Source organism: Hirundo rustica, chromosome 6, assembly GCF_015227805.2.
Source record: "Hirundo rustica isolate bHirRus1 chromosome 6, bHirRus1.pri.v3, whole genome shotgun sequence".
NCBI classification, from domain to species: domain Eukaryota; kingdom Metazoa; phylum Chordata; class Aves; order Passeriformes; family Hirundinidae; genus Hirundo; species Hirundo rustica.
The window spans coordinates 16,442,446-16,461,529 of record NC_053455.1 but is presented as its reverse complement, the minus strand read 5'-3'; the positions used below and the strand labels follow the sequence as shown (position 1 = coordinate 16,461,529).

The following is a 19,084-nucleotide window of genomic DNA, read 5'->3' as shown; positions in this document are numbered from 1 at the left end:
GGGCCAGACTTCTCCGCTACCCGTGGACTCCAGGCAGCCAGCCGTCTCTGATCCGTGCTTCCCGGAAGACGAAAGCCGAGCGCTGCGCGACCCCCCCACCCCCAGCTCTCTCCGGGAGCTTTTTCTCCCTCTCCCAAACTAAGTGATCAGCTTCTTTTTGTCCAGGTTAAGCACTCGGCATTTAGTCTCCTAACAACTTGGGGGGGGGGGGGGGGGGGGGGGGGGGGGAGGAGGAAATTCTACAGGGAACTTAACCCTCAACAGACCCGTAGGCAGATTATCAATCAGTGTAATTCAGTTCTCTAACTATTTGATGTAGTAGCAGCTGGGTATCCAAAAAGCACAGAGAGAATCAGACACCTTGTAGGGATAGAGTCTCTCTTCCTCAACTACATCAGCCGCAGCCATATCTTGCTATGTATTTCACAAAGGCCAGTAGGATGCTGCAGGCTGCCAGACATGAGAGAAAAGACAAAATCTTTATCTAAAAACTTGGGATAATGATGTATGGGCTCCAGGACACACGCACTTCCAGAAGGAATGCTAACCCACACTGGTACACATGGCCAGGGAATGCTGCTGAGCCCTCTCAGGTGGGCAGCCCACCGACAGTATCTTTATGCACATCATTTAAACTTGCTTAGAAGATCAGTGCTATTCAGCCAAATCATCCTCTATCTGTACTACAGATGTGCATTTTGGGGGCACGGTTCCACCCATTACCAGATAATTTCCAGATCTCAACTTAAAGGATTAACAGTTGTTCCTATGGAGCCATTTCAGAGTCCGGAGACAGACAGATACTATACATCCCTGGGACATTTTACAGGGCACAGAAAGGCCATTGATACAGATCCAAAGTCACTGTAAATCACTGCCTATTTCAATCATTTGCCAGTAGCATTCTGCTTTTTTAATATTACCTGCTGGTTTATATATTATTTGTACATTGTTCATAAATACAATTTGCATACAGAAGATGGCATCTTCCTCCTCCTCCTTTGCCTTTTTTTCCCCCAGCAGTCCACAGGGTTTCATTTTAGCTTTCAATTGTTCTATTAATTTATATTAAATCCCCACAAGATTCATTCTCCAGTGAATGTGGTTGCAACTACTTCAACAACTAATCAAATCTACAAGCTCATCAGGCAGCCAGGCACCGATGAAAATCAGAGAGAACCATAGACCAGAACCACAGAATATCAAGGGTTGGAAGGGACCCACAAGAGTTGAGTCCATTTCCTGGCTCTGTACAAGGCATCCCCAAAATACAGTAAGTTATGCCCCCCTCACATGAATTAAGACATTAAATTATGGCTCTGTTTGAAGATGAGCATTACAGGCCTCCACAGGAGGTTTTCCTGTATCCACAGCACACCCACACGCCCAGACTACTTGCAGCAACTTCTCTTCTTTGAATGCCTGCCCAGTTGTACACGTAGGCTGTGGGTGACCCATCTCATCTCCTGCTTTCACAACTCACCTGGAATGGGAGTTGATGTCCTCAAGTCAGGGGAACTGCCGTGCTGCTCTGGCATTGACAGCACTGCTCCAGAATGCCTCCGCAACTGTAAAACAGTTGAGAGGGGTAAGGCTGAACTACTGTGGCCACTCTACAGCTGCCAGGAAACATCATTTAGCGAGGCAACAAACTTCACTGTGCAGGCTTGAAAAGGCAGCTGCTTACCTAATAGCGCCACAGCAGCAACATGAGAACAGAACTCCACCAGTTCTCCAGTTAAATACCTCTGCAGAGATGTAAAACACCAGCAAAACCAATCTGAACAGTTCATCCTTAGTACATCAAAAGGATTGGGCCTACTTGGCACTTAGTTCCAAGAGAACATGATGCCTCACCTGGGTGGGCTATGAGAGATGAATGAATGAACAGCCTGATCTTTGTTGCCAAGCAGGCACATTACAGACAGCACATTCTAGGGGCAACACTGTTTAGATATGACAGGTTTTAGATCCTTTCACCTTCATGATACAGGAGATCTCTTTTGTGGTGATGTGCACTGTTAACCTAAATACAGCCACACTCTGCACACATTCGAAGAAAATCTGGAAATACTTCAGATCACCTGGAATTACTTTAATTAGTGTGGGTTCCTTGAGGGACCAGGTAGTTCACATACATTCTGGTATTCCCACTAAGTCTAGGCTCAAGGCTTGGAAGTTCATCCGAGGAATCAGCATCAAGTCTCTCAGCCACTGAAGGAATAGAGAGGCCTTTATGGATGATTCAAATACCCTGGCTCTTGTCTGTAAATACTGAAGGGTTTGCCCTGAAAAACCATACTTCAGGGCACAATTAAAATGCAATTAAGATGACTGAGCCATGCTTAGTACAATATACATGCAGCTCTCTTGGGATGAAGACAAATGGTTTTAAAAAATCAGCCTGAAAAAAGATGTAGAACAGAGTACTGTTTCCTAACATATTTTTTTCCACCTATAAATGCAAACCCACTCTTAAAAAAAAATTATCCATCACTTCTCACAATCCCGGTGTTTTTTTTCCCCTAAAATACATTTCAACATTTCCATGAAAACAAAAGTAATGTCGCTGGGCAAGAGTATACCCACCATTCATCTACTTCCAACTTCCATGAACACATTATCTCAGTGGAGACATGTCCTGTCAGGCTACGAGCATTAGATAAGTGGGAAGACAACTATCTAACCACAAGTTAGACAGCAGTAAAAGACATGCAGCCTAATGTTTTACCAGATTTTTAGTGTTTCATAAAAACATAAAAACTTCAAAAAGTTCCAGCTTTCATTATTATTTCAACCAAGTGCAATAACTTCAGCAGAATACTTCTGTTAAAAGAATTGCTTCAAAATCCAAGATTCCTACAAGTATTATGAAAGTATCTGAAAGCCTGGAGCATCAAACATCACAAGTTCCAAACACGGACTGCTAAAGGAACAGAATAACAGAAGTGTTCCTTTGACCATCTCACATGAATGGTTTCCTGAGACAGAGCCTGGAAGACTTACAGATGACTGGATGAATTTTGAGAACTTTAAGCTCAAGAAAAGTTTGACAGCTTGAGCTGGATTTAGGTTCTGGCTAATTAAGAAAACCTGCAAAATTGCAGATTTCCTTGTCACAATGTCTGCTCTGACAGCAAAGTTGCAAAAATCAAGTTTCACAGTTTCTTGAAACAGCATGGGGACTCAGCCTGCAGCAGCAGATTGTGTCTAATCCTGCAGTGACCACGTGCACAACTCCTAACCTCTGTAAAACTTACTGCTGAGAACTGCCCTATCACAGATATTTCAAACGCATTGTAAATCTCAACCTTAGAAAGTGATTAAAAATGAACTCTTTGAGGAAAAGATGGCTAATGATTTCTCCCTAATGCACACTCTTATTTAAATCCACACTGGCTGGTACGTACTCACAAAGCCCAAGCACCGAAGCTTTGCCTTTTGTGGTTGGCACAGAATCTGCCATGCCATCTACAATGTTCAGAAACAAAGTGATCACCTGTGATCCTGCCTCAGATTCTCATTTCTCTTATTTCTATTGGTATTGATACATTTATGTAATAAACATCATGATTGTTGCAACACAACATGAATGCCCCAAAGCATGAATGCTTTGAATGCCCCAAAGGAAACCAGCTCTTGAAAACAGATGTCAGAAAGGGTCTCTCTCTTTTGCAAAGGAACCAAACAAACGCCCCTTCAAAGGAAGCACTGCTGTGCAAAGCCATCTTCTGTGAGGAAGCAGGATATAATGCCTAATTTCAAATTAGTATTATTTAGACTTTTGGGAAAAAGGGAGAGAAGGTGATCATTGATTTAGACCAAGTTAATTGCTGTTTTTCAACTGAGTATTAGAATAAAATTCAAAAGATGGTGTCCTTATAAAGAGTTTATCCTACAACCATCTTTTATTCATGAAAACTGATATTCCAAAGGGAGAGATTTTTTAAAAATACCACTAATGATACTTTCCTTCAGCTTAAATAATTTCTTTTTTATTTTTCTACGTCAAATGAGTCAGTATATTGGTATTCCTAATTAATCCATCTTGCATTTTGATGAGTTAGTTACCATCACTGTTCTGCATTATGAAATTTCAGACTCTTTGGAGTACTAATTTCCTATCTATAGGTTTAATTTTTTTAATCCAATTTCCCTGATTTTTCTCTCCAGAGTTGCTGCTGAAAATTTAATATAAAATATTAAGTCACAAAATAGTATTGCTTTTATGCACATTGTTGAAAGATTTTTTTCTCCAATAAAAACTATACCATCTTCCATAAAATTCTCAACACATTAAGAACTGTGATGCAGAACAAAATTACACAGTGTGAAACAGGTACCAGCACAACAGTGAGATTATATTACATCAAAAAATTTTAATGGTCCCAAATATATACTCAACAACTAAGCATACACTCAGGGGGGGCAAAAAAAATTATGACACAAAAGTGACCACATCTAGAATTCCACTCAATCTTTAATCAAGAAGGGACAAACAAATCCCCCACCTCAAAAAAAATTTCTGCAGTTTAAAGGGCAAAGGGAACAGATTTAAAAAAAAAGAGGAAACTTTATATTCAGCCCTCCCCCGCAGAGGTTTTTAAAACCTGTTGTAGCTTGAGTAAAATGTTCAGAATGTAGATTTCAAAGGCAGGTCTCTTTTATACAAAGAAACTGCTGGCATTCTTAACTAGTGAAGAATTATGGCAAAACCCGCCTTTTCTTCAGAAGTCTCATACATGGTCCAAGAAAGCATATTCTGATTGTAGCAACTGACCAGCCAATCCAGAGTTCCACTAACAAAACTCCTGCCCTGTTGGCTTTTTCTTTTTTTTTCTTTTTTTTTTTTTCTTTTTCTTTTTTTGTTTTGTTTTCCATTTCCTTCCCTGAGAAAAGGGCAACATGTGGTCCAAGCTGGAGAGCTCAAAGGCATAAGTCTTTCCCCTAAATGAAGTATTTCTCCTTCTTCTGCTCCTTTGAATTGGCACTTGATTGGCAGAAATCCATTTGTATAGGTTGATCTGTGTCATACACAGTAATTCACAAAAGATTGCTGCTTTGCTGTGGGTTTGTTGTGTTTTTGGAAAAAAAATCCTTCCCCAACTGGTAATGTTCTTCAGCAGTTGCCATTATGATGACTCAAGCTTTGCTTTCTTCGACAAAGGTAAAGTTTCCTCTTTATCTTCATCTTCATCATCCTCTTCATCATCATCAGGATAATCTACAAGCCCAACGAGACCTCCCTACAAAGACAGACCCAATTATTATAATTTAGAGAATATTTGTACATCAGTAATTCACAACAATTGTAACATGATGTTTGCAAAGAATATTGCCGTAAGCACACTGGTTCAGAAGGTTTAGAAAAAAGTGATGCAGAACAAAAATAAATCCTTCAGTATGAATGAAAATGACATTATCTGAGAAATGTTTAAATGAATAAATCCAAAATGGGGTTTTACCTGTCCAACTGGAAATATTTCCAGTTGAAATTTAAGTAAAAATCTACACGATTTTGCTAAGTGTCATTGCAGCTCCATGTGTAAAGACACAGTTTATTTTTACTGTGCACAGCTGACTGCACTGAGCAATCTGGAAGAACTTCAAAACCAAATGCAGAATACCCTTCAATTTGAATTTTTGAATTATGATACTTTTAGAACACAGTTTGTCTTCACAAAAGTTAAAGTGTGTAGGGACGAAGAATTTTTTTGAATAATATAACTGAATGATCTGTACAGGTTAGAAAGTTTAAATAACTTGTCAGCTGAAAATGAAAATGTATCTAGAATTGTTAGAAACTCTCTTGTATTGCAAATAGCCACAAATCTAAGATCAGGCAGCTCCGGACCCTTGAAGAAGCAGCATGAACTTCTGAAACTTCCTCTAATGACATTGCAATTTTTGAAACTTAACCAGCATTTGACTACAACAGCAATTTAGTCAAATACTTTACTCAAAGTATTTAGTATTTACTATTACTTATTCAGGTGCCTAATAATGGACACCCAAACCAGAATATTTCAGTCAACTGTATACCAAAACAACTTGAAAAACGATTACACATATTCTGTACAGTCACATGCACATAACAGTGAGTATACTACACCTAAAGCAACAACATCAGGTAATTAATGAAAAACCCAATTTCAACACTGTTTCTAGTTTGTGACAGCGGCACGTTTTACTCTGAAAGAAGATAAAAACCTTCTGCCTGAATCCACGAGTGTTTTTCAGTGCACTGCATGTTCCCCTTTGTAACCCGAACATTTTTCTTTTGTCACCACTACTTGAATTTGTGGAGTCAATACTGTATCCAGTATGTTCCATATGTAAAGACTCCATTTCAGACTCAAGGAATTACTGTCTGGGAGAGAAAAATAGACTCTGATAGACCGAATGGATTTGCAAGCCAATTCCATCCCTTTTAAAAAACACTTGACTAACTCTTGGGTTATGCAAGGAGTTTCCTCCACAGAGGGATTTAGAGGAAGTGTCCTTAAGGTTCTTCCATCAGCCAAACTCTTTTGATCCAGGTGTTTTCAAGAGAATGCAATCCAAATACAAACTCTTAAGCCATGCTAAGTAGGAAAAAAACCCCCAAACCCTAAACCCCCATTTACCTTCACCAGAAGTTGGGTGAACAAGCAGTATGGTAGCATTACAAAACAAGGATAAATCGGTGTTATAGCAAGACTATCTGAAAACTGACATACATACCTCACCTTTCAGAAATGGAAACACTTGTTATGAAAATAAATTCTCCTTACCTGAACTGCACTGTATCAACATTACCTTATCTGCCCATCAGTGCTGGGAAAACAGCAGTCACTCTCCTGACTCAGTTCAAACATTTTTATTAAAAAATCTGATAAAATCCAACGGTGTCCTAAAATGTATTTTAAAATGCTAGTTTTGAATATTCACTCCAAGTTACAACACTCTTTTTAAAGTGGCCTTCTTCTTCTTCTTCTATTTCAGAATGTTCCAAATTTGGCTAAGTTTCCAAAATACTTATTTTTCCCTGTCAAATATCCCAGTGCAATTTAGCTAAGTACAGTGTTGTCTGTATTTCACCCTAAATATCACTGCTAAGAGCAACTAGTGGCATGCTTCCTACCTGACCAGTCTGGGCATTAAAAGAGCTTTTATTTCTTTCATATACAGCAGATCTTGTTGAAAATGCTGAAGGCCAGACAAGAAGTACACACAAACCAAACAGTCTATTACCGCTCAACTTGTCAGGACTTACACAAAATTCAGATTGATGCAAAAGCAAATTCCTACTCTGCAACAATGAAGTCAACCTACAACCAGGCAAAATTACCTTAGTTGTAATAGCTGCCATCTGAGATGTGCTTTTAGAAACTGATCCAGGTGAGCCAGGGGACCCTGGAGAGCCAGGGGATCCAGGGGATCCAGGCAGATTACTTGCAGATGACTGGCTGGTAAGGTTTGATTTTGTACCACTGGAAAAAGAAAGCTTGAAACTCGGGCTCTGACGACCTGAAAGGTTAGTTTTCAGAAGAACTTCCTTTTCTTCACTCTCTTTCACTGGAAAAAAAAAACAACAACAAAAAAACCCACCAGTATTATTGAGTGAGACACTTAATTACAAATCACTTCACTGTTTGGGAAAAGGCTCAATACTTCAGATATAATTCAGTTAAGTGAATCTGTTTTCCACACTACTGTATCATGTACCAGTGGTTGTTACTGGCCAGTAATGAACACTTTTGTTCTACCAATGGTATCACCTGAACATTTATGTAGAAAATTTTGAGTTATAAATATTATATATATTCAATACATAACACTGAATTATGACCCAAATAAAACACAGAAAAACTCGACGATCAGCTAAGATTTAAATTCAAATGCTTTAAGAAATCTATAACACATTTTGTATCATTCTGCTTTTAAAGACAACAAAATTTTTTGAAGTGTGGTCTTCCAAATTAATGTTGCAATTCCAAAATAAATACATGCAAATTCTTCACTGCAGTACGAATAAATAATACAAGTTACACCATTCATCTTCTCATCACTTACATTTTTTTCTTTCCATGAATTTACTGATAGGGTCCATAATATCCTCATCATTTTTAGGCTTGTCAGAAGGGGGCACCACTGCCTCTCCATCCTCCATATCATCCTCATCAGTATTAAACCACATTTCCTCCTCATCCTCCAGGGTTCTTGCATCCCTTCTGTACCTGTGGTTTCTCAAAATGGAGCGCATGCTGCAGAATAGTCAATTTTAAAAGCTTAGATTCAGAAATCAACTTACACTAATAATTAAACTTCTACCTGACATTCAATGACAGCTTACAGATCGATACATTGCAGAGCAATAAAAATACCAGCAAATCATTCCCTAATGTGAACCTTTGTATATAATGTAAATACCATTAAATCTTCTCTGTATAAAGAATCAAAGTACAACTCTGCTAATAGCACATTCAGACTATTCGATCAGTACAAAATTCTGTAGCATATAAACAGCACTATTAAAAGTAATTTTAATAAATCTCACTAAAGTGTTGCATCCAGGCTTGGTTTACCAGTTTGCACTGGTAAATAAAAAGTTGTAAAACAAAGAGTTTAGAAATATAGACTTATTCTCTGAAAATACTTTGCAACCTGTTAGTATTCAGGGTCCAACAAGTTAAAAAAAATTAATAAAAATCTAACTTAAATATGACTCCTGTTTTAAGCAGATACATTTAAGATAAAGCTCAGCTCTCTCTGCCACATCCACCTGTTACAACATTTAGTCATTTATCAGTATTTTCCATTTTTCAGAGCCTTGGATATGAACTGCTACCTCTCTCGCCCTATTTGATCTATTATCAATGTTGGTTTATCTCAGCTCCACCTTCCTTTTCTCTTTTATCACAGAAGCAGTATTACGTCTTGGAGCAGAGGCACAGGGATGTGGCCCTTGAAGAATGAGGAAACTGGAAGAAACACTGAAAACATTTTCATTGCTAGATGTTGATTTTAACAGTAAGTTTCCAACAGCAGCATGAAACTCTTGATGAAGCACTTCACAATTTACTGGATGAAATTTCATGTTTTTCCTGAAGTGTCTGTTACTGGGATCAAAATGTTAATAATACAACCTAGACATTTGCATTACTGAGTGCAGGAAAAAGCCAGAAGGGAAAAATTAGAACACTACAAGCTATTGAGTAAAAATTCTAAGTGTACTTTTAATAATAAATCTAGTTATAAGTAAGTTGCTTGCCATCATTATCATACATCTATATAGTGCATCATGACTTAAGTGGAACTCTAACGAATACTTTTGTGGCCTGTGTAAACAACGTGTTGGGCTCATTCCTTACTGAACTTTGCTAAAATATGTAAATAGATTCTTGGTTTTTGTGCTTATTATCATTTCTGGATTTTCACTTTAAAAATTACATGCACTGTGACAGGACTTGTGCAGCCATTATATAAGATGTTGGAAGAAGGTTGAGCTACAGACCTCCTGAAGCTCTATTTTCTGTTGGATAAACTCATGCACCACAACCACTTAGCTCAACTTATGCCAAGAAAAAAACCTACAACTTTACTTGCTATACTGGATGGAAATTAGTGAAGAAAGCAGCTAGGTGTTCTTCCCCACAGATGCATTAATGTAAGTAAGAATCACAGCCTTGGATTTCACAGCTGTTTAAGTGACAAACTTAGCTGACTTAAGCCAAAATAACAACATCTCACTTTTAACACCTTAGTACTCAAAACTGCAGATCCTGCACATGCTCTTGAAAATGCTTCAATGTTTTAAAATAAATCTACACTCACAGTCTCATTTTAATTGTACAACTCTCAAATTTAAGTATTAAGAAACCTTGTGGCAGGAAATAAAAGTCTGAAGTTTCAAGATATCCCAGTAGGACTAATCAGAATTAATTTCAATGTGTTTTCAAACTAATTCAAGACAGCAAAACAAGAACAGATCTTGCTAACGATTCTTAAGAGTCATCTGTTCACACAAGCAGTCATTTTGTTTTAATGAAACATAAAACAAAAAATAAATGGAGCAAAAAGGCCAAAACTTCCTATTTTTATACATCTCAACCTTGTAACCCTGGCCAACTCTGTACTACGGAAGGAAACTTTTGCTCTGGCAAATGGAAGGAGTAATTCAAGCTTTGCATCAGATTGCTATTTACTTCATCAGCAAATCTAACAGGCACAAAAAAGCATTCTCCGAAAATTTCTTGTTATGTTCTATTCCTCAGGCATTGTGATAAAGCTTATCTAAATATCTATTCCCACAGCTAAGATAAAAGGAAATCTGACGTGCAAATTTTTGAAGGAAAAATCCACAGAATGGTAATTCACAACTGAACAGTCTTTCAAATCAACAGTGGAAATCTGTTATTTAAACAAATCAACTCAGTAGAGATACCTGGTAAGCTTCCAGCCTTATTAAAGTACTGCACATAAGTTTAAGATATTATAAATCAGCATTATGACTGGGGGTCCAGCAACTAACATTTGCTGAAAGTTGTAGTCTGCTACAACTGTAGCAACATATTTGAAAATCAAACCTTTATTTAAGTAAATTCAGCAAGGCTTGAGATGCAAGCAGGAGTCAAAATTATCTATATTTCCCAGTATAAGAGAACAACCCACCAAAAGTCTGCTAAGAGAATTAATGCATCTATATGCTATTAAGACCATTTAAGTGTATTTTACCTGTCAAGTTTTGGATTATCTTGTCTTTCCCTTTGTTGTTCAAATCGTAGTTTCAGTCCTTTGAATGTCTGCACATAATCTACGTCTTCCAGTGCCTTCCAGTAATTTTCAATTACATGTGCTGTTAATGATTTTATATCTTCCTATAGGAAGAAACAAACATAAAGTGACTTATTTTCATTCAATTTAGTTTATTTAATACAAGATAAAATGTATCTGAAATGAGAATGCTGTATTTATTAATTCATGAAAAGATGATTATCATTCATGTAAGTGTAATTACAAAAAAAATCTAGAGCTTCAAGTACTTGATTAGCAAACCAACATCAATTTTCTAGCAGTATCTCCTTCAAAACACTACAGAACCTAAAGCCCGATAAAAACTATACCAAACCCAATCCTAGACTGTCTATCCACTGTAACTGAGAGATATTTTTATACTGATAGCACAGTACGCAGTCCTTCAGGAACAGGCTGCTCCAGCAAGGGTTCACAAGTCCTGTCAGTGAACCTGCTCCAGTGTGGGCTCCTCGTTCCACTGGGCCACAGATCCTGCCAGGAGCCTGTGCCAGCACAGGCTTCCCCAGGGTCAGAGCCTCCTTCTTCAGGCATCCACCTGCCCTGGCCTGGGGTCTGCCAGAGGCTGCAGGTGGATCTCTGCTCCACCACGGACCTCCAGTGGGCTACAGGGGGACAGCTGCCTCATCATGGACATCACCATCACCATGGACATCACCACAGGCTGCAGGAGAATCTCTGCTCCGACCTGAGCCAGTGGCAAATTCATCTTGGAGGCAGCTGGCATTGGCTCTATTCAACACAGGGGAAGCTTCCAGCAGCTTCTACAGAAGCTTTAGCCACTGCCCACCACTGCCACTGCAAAACCAGATACCATTGTACAAGTCATAACCACCTATATAGATGAACTTTTTTCATAGCTTCAAAATCAGTTTTCAATCAACTCCTTCATGATGATCAGGACATCTTCTTCCGGAATTACCTTGAGTCCCAACTCAAAGAAAAAAGAGTTGATCAACACTAAAGATTTCAAGAGGTGACAAAGCATGGTGACTTACTCCTCCACAACTGTCTGCACCCTAACTTGGCCTCATTTACCGCACTTACAGTCAGTACAGCATCCTGTCAGAATCTCAATGCAAACAACAGCAAGGAAATAGTACTGTGCAGACAGCCAAACTGGCTTGAATATTTAAGAGACTCCCCATGGAAGGAACTTGGTAGCACTCCATTAAAATAATCAAAAGAGATTGGTATCTCTCCTGTATAATTCCATATTCCATTGAATTGACATTACAGAGCACAGCCTAAATTTGATGGGTTTGCAGCAGTCGCTTTTAATTGCATTCCTGTCATAACAAGCCCATCCAATCTGCATGATGAAATTTGATTAGTGCTGCCTTTGCAAATCTGGGTACTGTGAGTACAGTGAATTTAATCTTCAAGTAATGGTACTGTTTGAATGTAAGAAAGAACATGTACAAATACGTAACAGCGATATAAAACAAGGTTCATATGAATACTGTATTATATGGTCCCATTATGATAGCATAATTTAGGGCAAAAGCAAAAAGAAAAGTAATCTTGAATTACAAGACTAAACAATACAGTAATTATCTTCAGCATATAATAGCACTCACCACTCTGATAAATTCGAACATCTCTATTATGGCAGAGTTCATCAGATTATAACGGGAACCATTATTTAGAAATGCTTTGACCACGGGTTCAAACAAAAAACTTTTCATTATGTAGCGGTTGTAGAATTCATCCTTTAGCCCAATTATCTTTCTCTTGAAACGAAGGGCACCTGGAACACGTGTTGTCAAAAGAGTTTTTAAATTTAAAAGCAAAATTGCAGAAATTACTCAGCATTAGTTATGGCAATTTACAGCCTCAGTTCATATACAGAAATAAATTCAGTAGTTTTCTGCTTCTCAATAGTCTTGACTATACTGCTGAAGGTCACTTACCTGTACTATCATAAAGAAATCCTCCATCATAACTGTACAAATGAAAACACCTCTGTTCACCAAAGAATTCATATAGTATTGTTTCACTGTAATATTACTAATATAAAAATCTATTTTTGATTTTTTAAATTACTTATGGTAAAGGTAAAACATTTTCTCAGTAAAAGAACTCAGAAATTTGCTAATCATCCATATTACTCAAATGTTTGATTAAATTAGTGCTCTCTGATTAGAATATAAACAACCTCATTTTAAATTTGGTAAATGACATTTTATTCACACACAGAGTAAGGCAAAGGTTTGATTTACAACCAGTTTAAAGCTCTTTCTGAAACTCCAAAGAAATGTACACAAATGAGAGAATGTCCATGCATAAAGAGGAAATACACTATCACACAGCAGCACATTTTGCTTAGCAACCATGTGCACAGGTTCTTTGGTTACAAAATGTAAAAGGTACTTATTGTATGGTACTGCTCAGACAACTTAAGGCTTTGTTTTTTTAACTCTATGTGCACAACACAATTACAGAGAAAATCTCTTACTTGGCTCCAGAATTAAGTCTGCTTTGACACTACTGAGCTGAACATGGCCGAGAAACTACGACAGTCTGAAGAGCAGCACACTGAACTCCTGTGCAGTTTAATGCAGACAGGTAGTCATAGCTCTAATTAAGTACCTCTGATAATTTCTTCAAAAAACCATCAAAACTTACAATATTCTCTTAGTATATTCAATACTGACATACCAACTCTTCAATTCCCCTCTCCACTGAGATGAAGCAAAATCCTTCTTTTTTTAGGATAAAAATCTATATACAAATAGTATATAGATATATAGTAACTGATATATCTATAATCTAGTATGAGAAACACAGACTATAACAATAGAATTTCTGTATTCAGTCAAAAATTTTCATGATCTATGAACAGTTTTTTCCAGCAGAGTGAAGATATGTATCAGTTCACATTCACAAAATTTTAGTTTATTCCTTAGCTTTCAAACTTACACAATGCCAAGAAAGCGTGCTTTGAGGCCATGAGAACGAGTACCCTTCGCAGGATATCTTTGTTAATAATGTAGTTTTTTATGTGATAGGTATGATGTTCTACACAGAAAGTTAGCAATTCCAGTATTAATGCCAAGAGTTGGGCTGTCTGAAAATCATCTGTAATAAAACAAACCCAAAATAATTAAACATATCTTGAATACTGCCTTCAGAAGTTAACTTCAAATACCCTTCAACTACACTCCAGTAAACATTTCCAAGTTTTTTTATTTTCCCATAGACATTTTATGCAGCATGCATAAAACAGAAACTGAACCATTTTGTTTTGGATTTAGTATTTTCTATGAATACAGATATGGCAGGAAACTCTCTTAAAAAATGGAACCAATTACATTTTTCTTAAATTGGTGTTTGAAGGTTCAGAGTACAGAATTTATCCCTAACATAAGCAGTCAGGCTTAATTAAACAAATCACATTGTGATGTCTACACATCCAGATCATAAACTATTCACCCCGTATGCAGTGTCTTGACGAAGTTTGCACCAAAAAAGTGATCTAGAATGCCTTTTAACCAAAGTACTATCCAAAAAATATCTCAGAGTCTTTTAAGCCTTGTAGTAAGAACTGCCACTAGTAGCCAGCATCAACAATTACTTCATCACTGATGTCTGCTTTCTTGTCTGATGAAGAAACAATACTCTCAAATTCAGCACACCTTCCCAGGGGAAATGTTGCAACATTTCTAGTAATCCCTTACTTTAGGAAACCATTTAGACAAGTTTAGAAGTCTACGTCAGTGAACTGTCCTATGAGTTTCTAAAAATTATACCAGTATTTTATTTTTTGCTAAAGCCAAATTTGCAGCAAATGTTGTTCACTTCTTAAATGAGGTCCCTCTGCAGAGTTTTGTGCTTGTGCATTATTCAAATGACTAAATATTGAATCAGCATTTTACTAACTGTTTCATAATCGCAGACTCAATTTTTTTTAGATGGAAAATGTCCTTTGACAATTATTCTGTCAATGTTGAACATTGACTTTCAACAGCCTTGATGTGCCCAAAATCCAGAGTGTCATTACCTTTGCTAGGCTTGTCCTCTGTAGTATTGGCCAATAAAGGGGCTGTCAGAACATGCATACAATGCTTGTAGAAGAAACCCAAGAACTCTGTCTTTTCTGTTTTCTGAGGAATGAAAAAAATATATGCAATACATATCATCAAATACCCTAAAAACAATCAAATGTAATTTCATTTGAAAGTATTTACTTACATTGGCAGTGGCAAGCATATTTTCTGGATCAACTAAAGTTCGAAGCAAACCCATGAGTAGCACTGCTCCTCCAAGCTCTGGATCTGTGTCACAAATCATGTGCTCTATAATGAGGTTAATGAGTAATATATCCTAAGAGAGGGGGTAAAAAGAATTAATTCAAACGCTATTCCCTTGTGCCAAATCTGAAATTATACAATGCAACAAGTATCTGTGAACAGGTGAACTCATCTCACCTAGCAGAACTCCTTAAAACACAGCAGCTCAGTGTCCTGTCATCAATTTCCAGATTACTTCTTCGAAACTAGGGCTCATGCCATTCATAAAGTCATAAATATACACCAGTAACTTCAAACCTCAGTAATTTCAAAACCAATTCAGCCATTTCTGAGGACTCTCTACTTACATCATCATTCTGCTGCGCTTCCTGCATGACAAATTCTCGTACCATGGATGGGTTGTATTCAACCAAATAGGAGAATATATCAGTGGCTGCACTTCGTACTTGTGCATCATCCATACCCTGGAAAAGTCAAATGAAATAATTTGCTTGAAAGGGTTAAATGGAACCAGAAAACACACACCTTTAATTCCTTCTCACAAATCACACCTAACTGTTGCTAAAAATTCTAAATTTTAAAACGAAATCAACTCTCACTTCTCTGTAAATTTGACAACAGTTGGACAAAATAAATTTTATTGTTTCCCTGCCCTTTGATCAATTTCCCTATAATCTTAGGTATTTTAGATACCAAAAAGCAAGCAAAACTAGGAAAGCAAATAGGAAATCAAAAACTGAAGAATGTTAGGGCACTTACCAATGTCATACTGTAAAAGCTTCTAAATTTTACAGAAATATTTTGAACATTCTGAATCTTAAGCTAGGACAAACCAAATGAAGCAAACAAAAAGAAAACTACTTGCTGAAGTTTGTGCTTAAGTTACTTTTTTAAAAAAGCCTCTCTGAAGATAAAAAAAATCGTTATGACAAACAGAATTGAAATGACTTACCAATATGACTTCTAGGGCAGGCAGTATGCCCATATTTGACAAAGTTTTGAAAAATGCATCTCTGTTTTGAGGTTGCAGTGTTTGTGAGAATGCACAAAACTCTTTCAGAAAATTTACCTGAAAATCAAGAATATACTAGTTTAGTAATTAAAAAAAAAAAACAAACAAAAAACCAACAACTATTCACGTGTCACTCTGTGGGAACTGTCACATATTTTACAGATTTCTTACCAATTCCTGTCTTTTCTCCTCATCTGTGGCTTCATCTGTTAGTTGTGCAAACAAGTCTGTCAGAAATTTTTCATCTTCCTACAAAAGCAAAACAATACCATTTGTTTATCTGACAATATCAAAAGGCATCCAAGTATAATACTAAGTTCTTCTAGACCCCGCTTCCTGGAATAAAGAGAACATATGTTTCTATACTGTAGTTAATCACACCAGTATCAACTTTCTAATTCCATTTTCAAGCAAATTAATATGCATCTTGTTTTTGAGCTTTATTCATGTTCAGTATCACTTCACCCCCCAACAATTCACTCTCACAATTACGATGTTTCTTGTGTTGCCTCCCAGTTGCCCCTTTTCTACTTTCTAGTGCAACTCTCATTGTTTTGACTTCTTCAGCTTCCTTCCCCCTTGTCACATGCCAGTCCCCCTAAATAACACTACCCTTGGTCAGCTGTTTACATACATTTATAAACAACATCTCCCACACAGCCCTACACACACACTCCCATACATGTGTATCTTTGGGATGTTATTACATCTCTGAAGCACAACAAAAGCAAGGACACCATGAAGGGAAAGCTGCCTAACAGCAGGAATGAGGTGAGATTCCTTCCCCCTCAATGCTGTGAAAAGAGTGAATTCTAGAGACCAAATCAAAACAACCGTTCCCATTACATACAGAATTTATTGGACATTCTGGCTGACAGCAATCAAAACCCATTCCATTATTTTCACATGACTGTACCTTAGCAAAACTACAACAGCTGCAAACATATTACGAATGTGTATTAGATTGAAAGAAGCAGCGATATCTAGCTTTCCATAACCTTTACAGTCCTAACAACTAAGAGATTATGATGACAGAAATAAACCTTCTCCCATCCTTTTCCCAATACTATGCAGTAGTAAGGCAGCACTTGCTTGAGAAAGGTTCCTGTACATCAGGTACTAATACATTTTTTCAGAAAGCTGCCACTGTTGTTTCTTGTGAAGTCAGTAACAAATGCACACGCAACATCCCTTCATCCCAAAACCACAGTGCCAGAAATCCACGCTGCTTTGTTTATGATTGCGCTGCATAAAGCAAGACCATGAAAGTACTGCAGATACACACACAAAACCTTCCTTACGTTGTGAATTACCTCAGTACCACACCCCGGCTCACCACGCAGCCTTGCTGAGAAGGTGAGTACCTCAGTTCTGACAGCACACCATGCTAAGGCTGCTACAACACTGCCACAACACAATCTGCATCGCTACGTGGCACTGCTCAACACAGACTAACCCAAAACAGGTTGGCATGAGCTACTATATCTCACTGCTCTGTAAGTAAACCTTCTATCTAAAATATGCCATGTTTTCCCTTGTCTGATGCTGAGTTATGCTCCTAATCTGACCCACCAAACAATGAAAAAGAGTGATTTCTGGACACAAGTTCAGGTGCTGTGTGTGTGACTGCTTCAAAATCAAAAGAAAAGGAGAGAGGAGCGGCCTCATTTGAAGCAGACCAAAATTCACTTTGGAGGATCAAGCACAGGTGTAAATTTTGACTTCCAGATATCAACAGTGAAATATATTCAAAGTATCTATTAAGGTATTTGATTTCAAGAAACATACCTTAAGCTTTGATGGGAGAATGCAAGGATGTTTGACTACCTGCTATCCAGCTGTCATATGGTTTTGTAAGTTTTCTGTTCTAATATTTAACTCATTAGACATCACAAGTAACATAAGTAACCCATATAGACATACTGATATATTTAGTCACTGAAATTAAAAAACAAAACAAAACAACAACAACAACAACAAAAAACCTCCAAAAAACAAAACCCCATAAAACCCAGTTCTTTTGAACATGCAGATTCTTTTCCATTATTAACAATGCATTTAAGAGAAGGCCACACAGTTTGCTTTCATTTCTCTTTTCGTTATTTTGATCAAGATGTAGAACTAATCTTATCTATGAAAACGATTGAGAAGACGCATATTTCATGCCTATCCACAGTTGGAAAGCATAACTCCTATTTCCATTCTCACTGTGAAAGCAACTTTTCACCTCTTCCATGATATCTGAGAGTAAGGGCAAGTCAATATTACAGGACTATCTTAGAGTGATCCCTGTGAAAAAATAATGGAAACTTCAGCAGCAGATAATCATGGCTCTTACACATGTAAGAACAGTAAGTAGTGTAATTCTAAAAAAAAAAGAAAAAAAAAGAAAAGGTGTGCAATATTCCCCAAAGCATAAAACTGGGGGTTTATGTTGTGGAAGGAGGAGAGACTCTGTACTGGTGGTGATATGTGGATCTCATTTATGACCCCCTTTGATATGTGGATCTCATTTATGACCCCCTTCAGTGTCCCAGAGACAGAGTCAGCTGGGGAAGCTGCACATCTGGCACGACGTGGCAGAGCAGCACAGGCAGGAGCTGGCTGGGCAGGAAGGTGTGGGCAGGACACCAGCTCAGCTCTCTGACCAGATCCTGCCACATCCCTGCCCTGCCCAAGATGTGCTTGGACGTCTGCGGCAGAGGGCGACCCACTCACCCTGGCACTGGGCTTGCAAACATACCAGACGTGTAGAGGGAGCGTAAAACTGGCAAGTGAGAAAGACTTCAATGATGGCACTCAATGTTTCTGGAAGAATTTGCAGTTCAGTACACAACTATTTTTCAGCATTCCAAATGTAGACTACAGTACAGTATTTTACAATTCTGCATTAAATATAATACTGAAACATTCTCCATGTCATGTTCTCTCCCAAACCCCATTAAATACCTTTTAAATTAACAAGATTACCTGAAATCTCTAGGCCCCAGAACAACCATGACCTATTTAAAATCAGACAAATTAA

The 19,084-nt window shown here is 37.7% G+C and overlaps 1 protein-coding gene across 1 annotated transcript in view; it reads right to left on the bottom strand.

The window, feature by feature from the left end:
- Positions 1–4,359: 4,359 nt before the first annotated feature.
- Positions 4,360–19,084, bottom strand: part of PPP4R3A (protein phosphatase 4 regulatory subunit 3A) — a 42,450-nt gene continuing 27,725 nt past the window's right edge. Inside the window, exons 5-15 of the mRNA XM_040068819.2 lie at positions 16,231–16,308; positions 16,000–16,116; positions 15,395–15,511; positions 14,989–15,120; positions 14,798–14,900; positions 13,717–13,875; positions 12,375–12,544; positions 10,717–10,859; positions 8,056–8,246; positions 7,331–7,557; positions 4,360–5,246 (exon numbers count right to left, since the gene is read on the bottom strand). Coding sequence (XP_039924753.1) covers positions 5,133–5,246; positions 7,331–7,557; positions 8,056–8,246; positions 10,717–10,859; positions 12,375–12,544; positions 13,717–13,875; positions 14,798–14,900; positions 14,989–15,120; positions 15,395–15,511; positions 16,000–16,116; positions 16,231–16,308 — 1,551 coding nt within the window. The 3' untranslated portion in view covers positions 4,360–5,132. The remainder of the gene's footprint in view (positions 5,247–7,330; positions 7,558–8,055; positions 8,247–10,716; positions 10,860–12,374; positions 12,545–13,716; positions 13,876–14,797; positions 14,901–14,988; positions 15,121–15,394; positions 15,512–15,999; positions 16,117–16,230; positions 16,309–19,084) is intronic.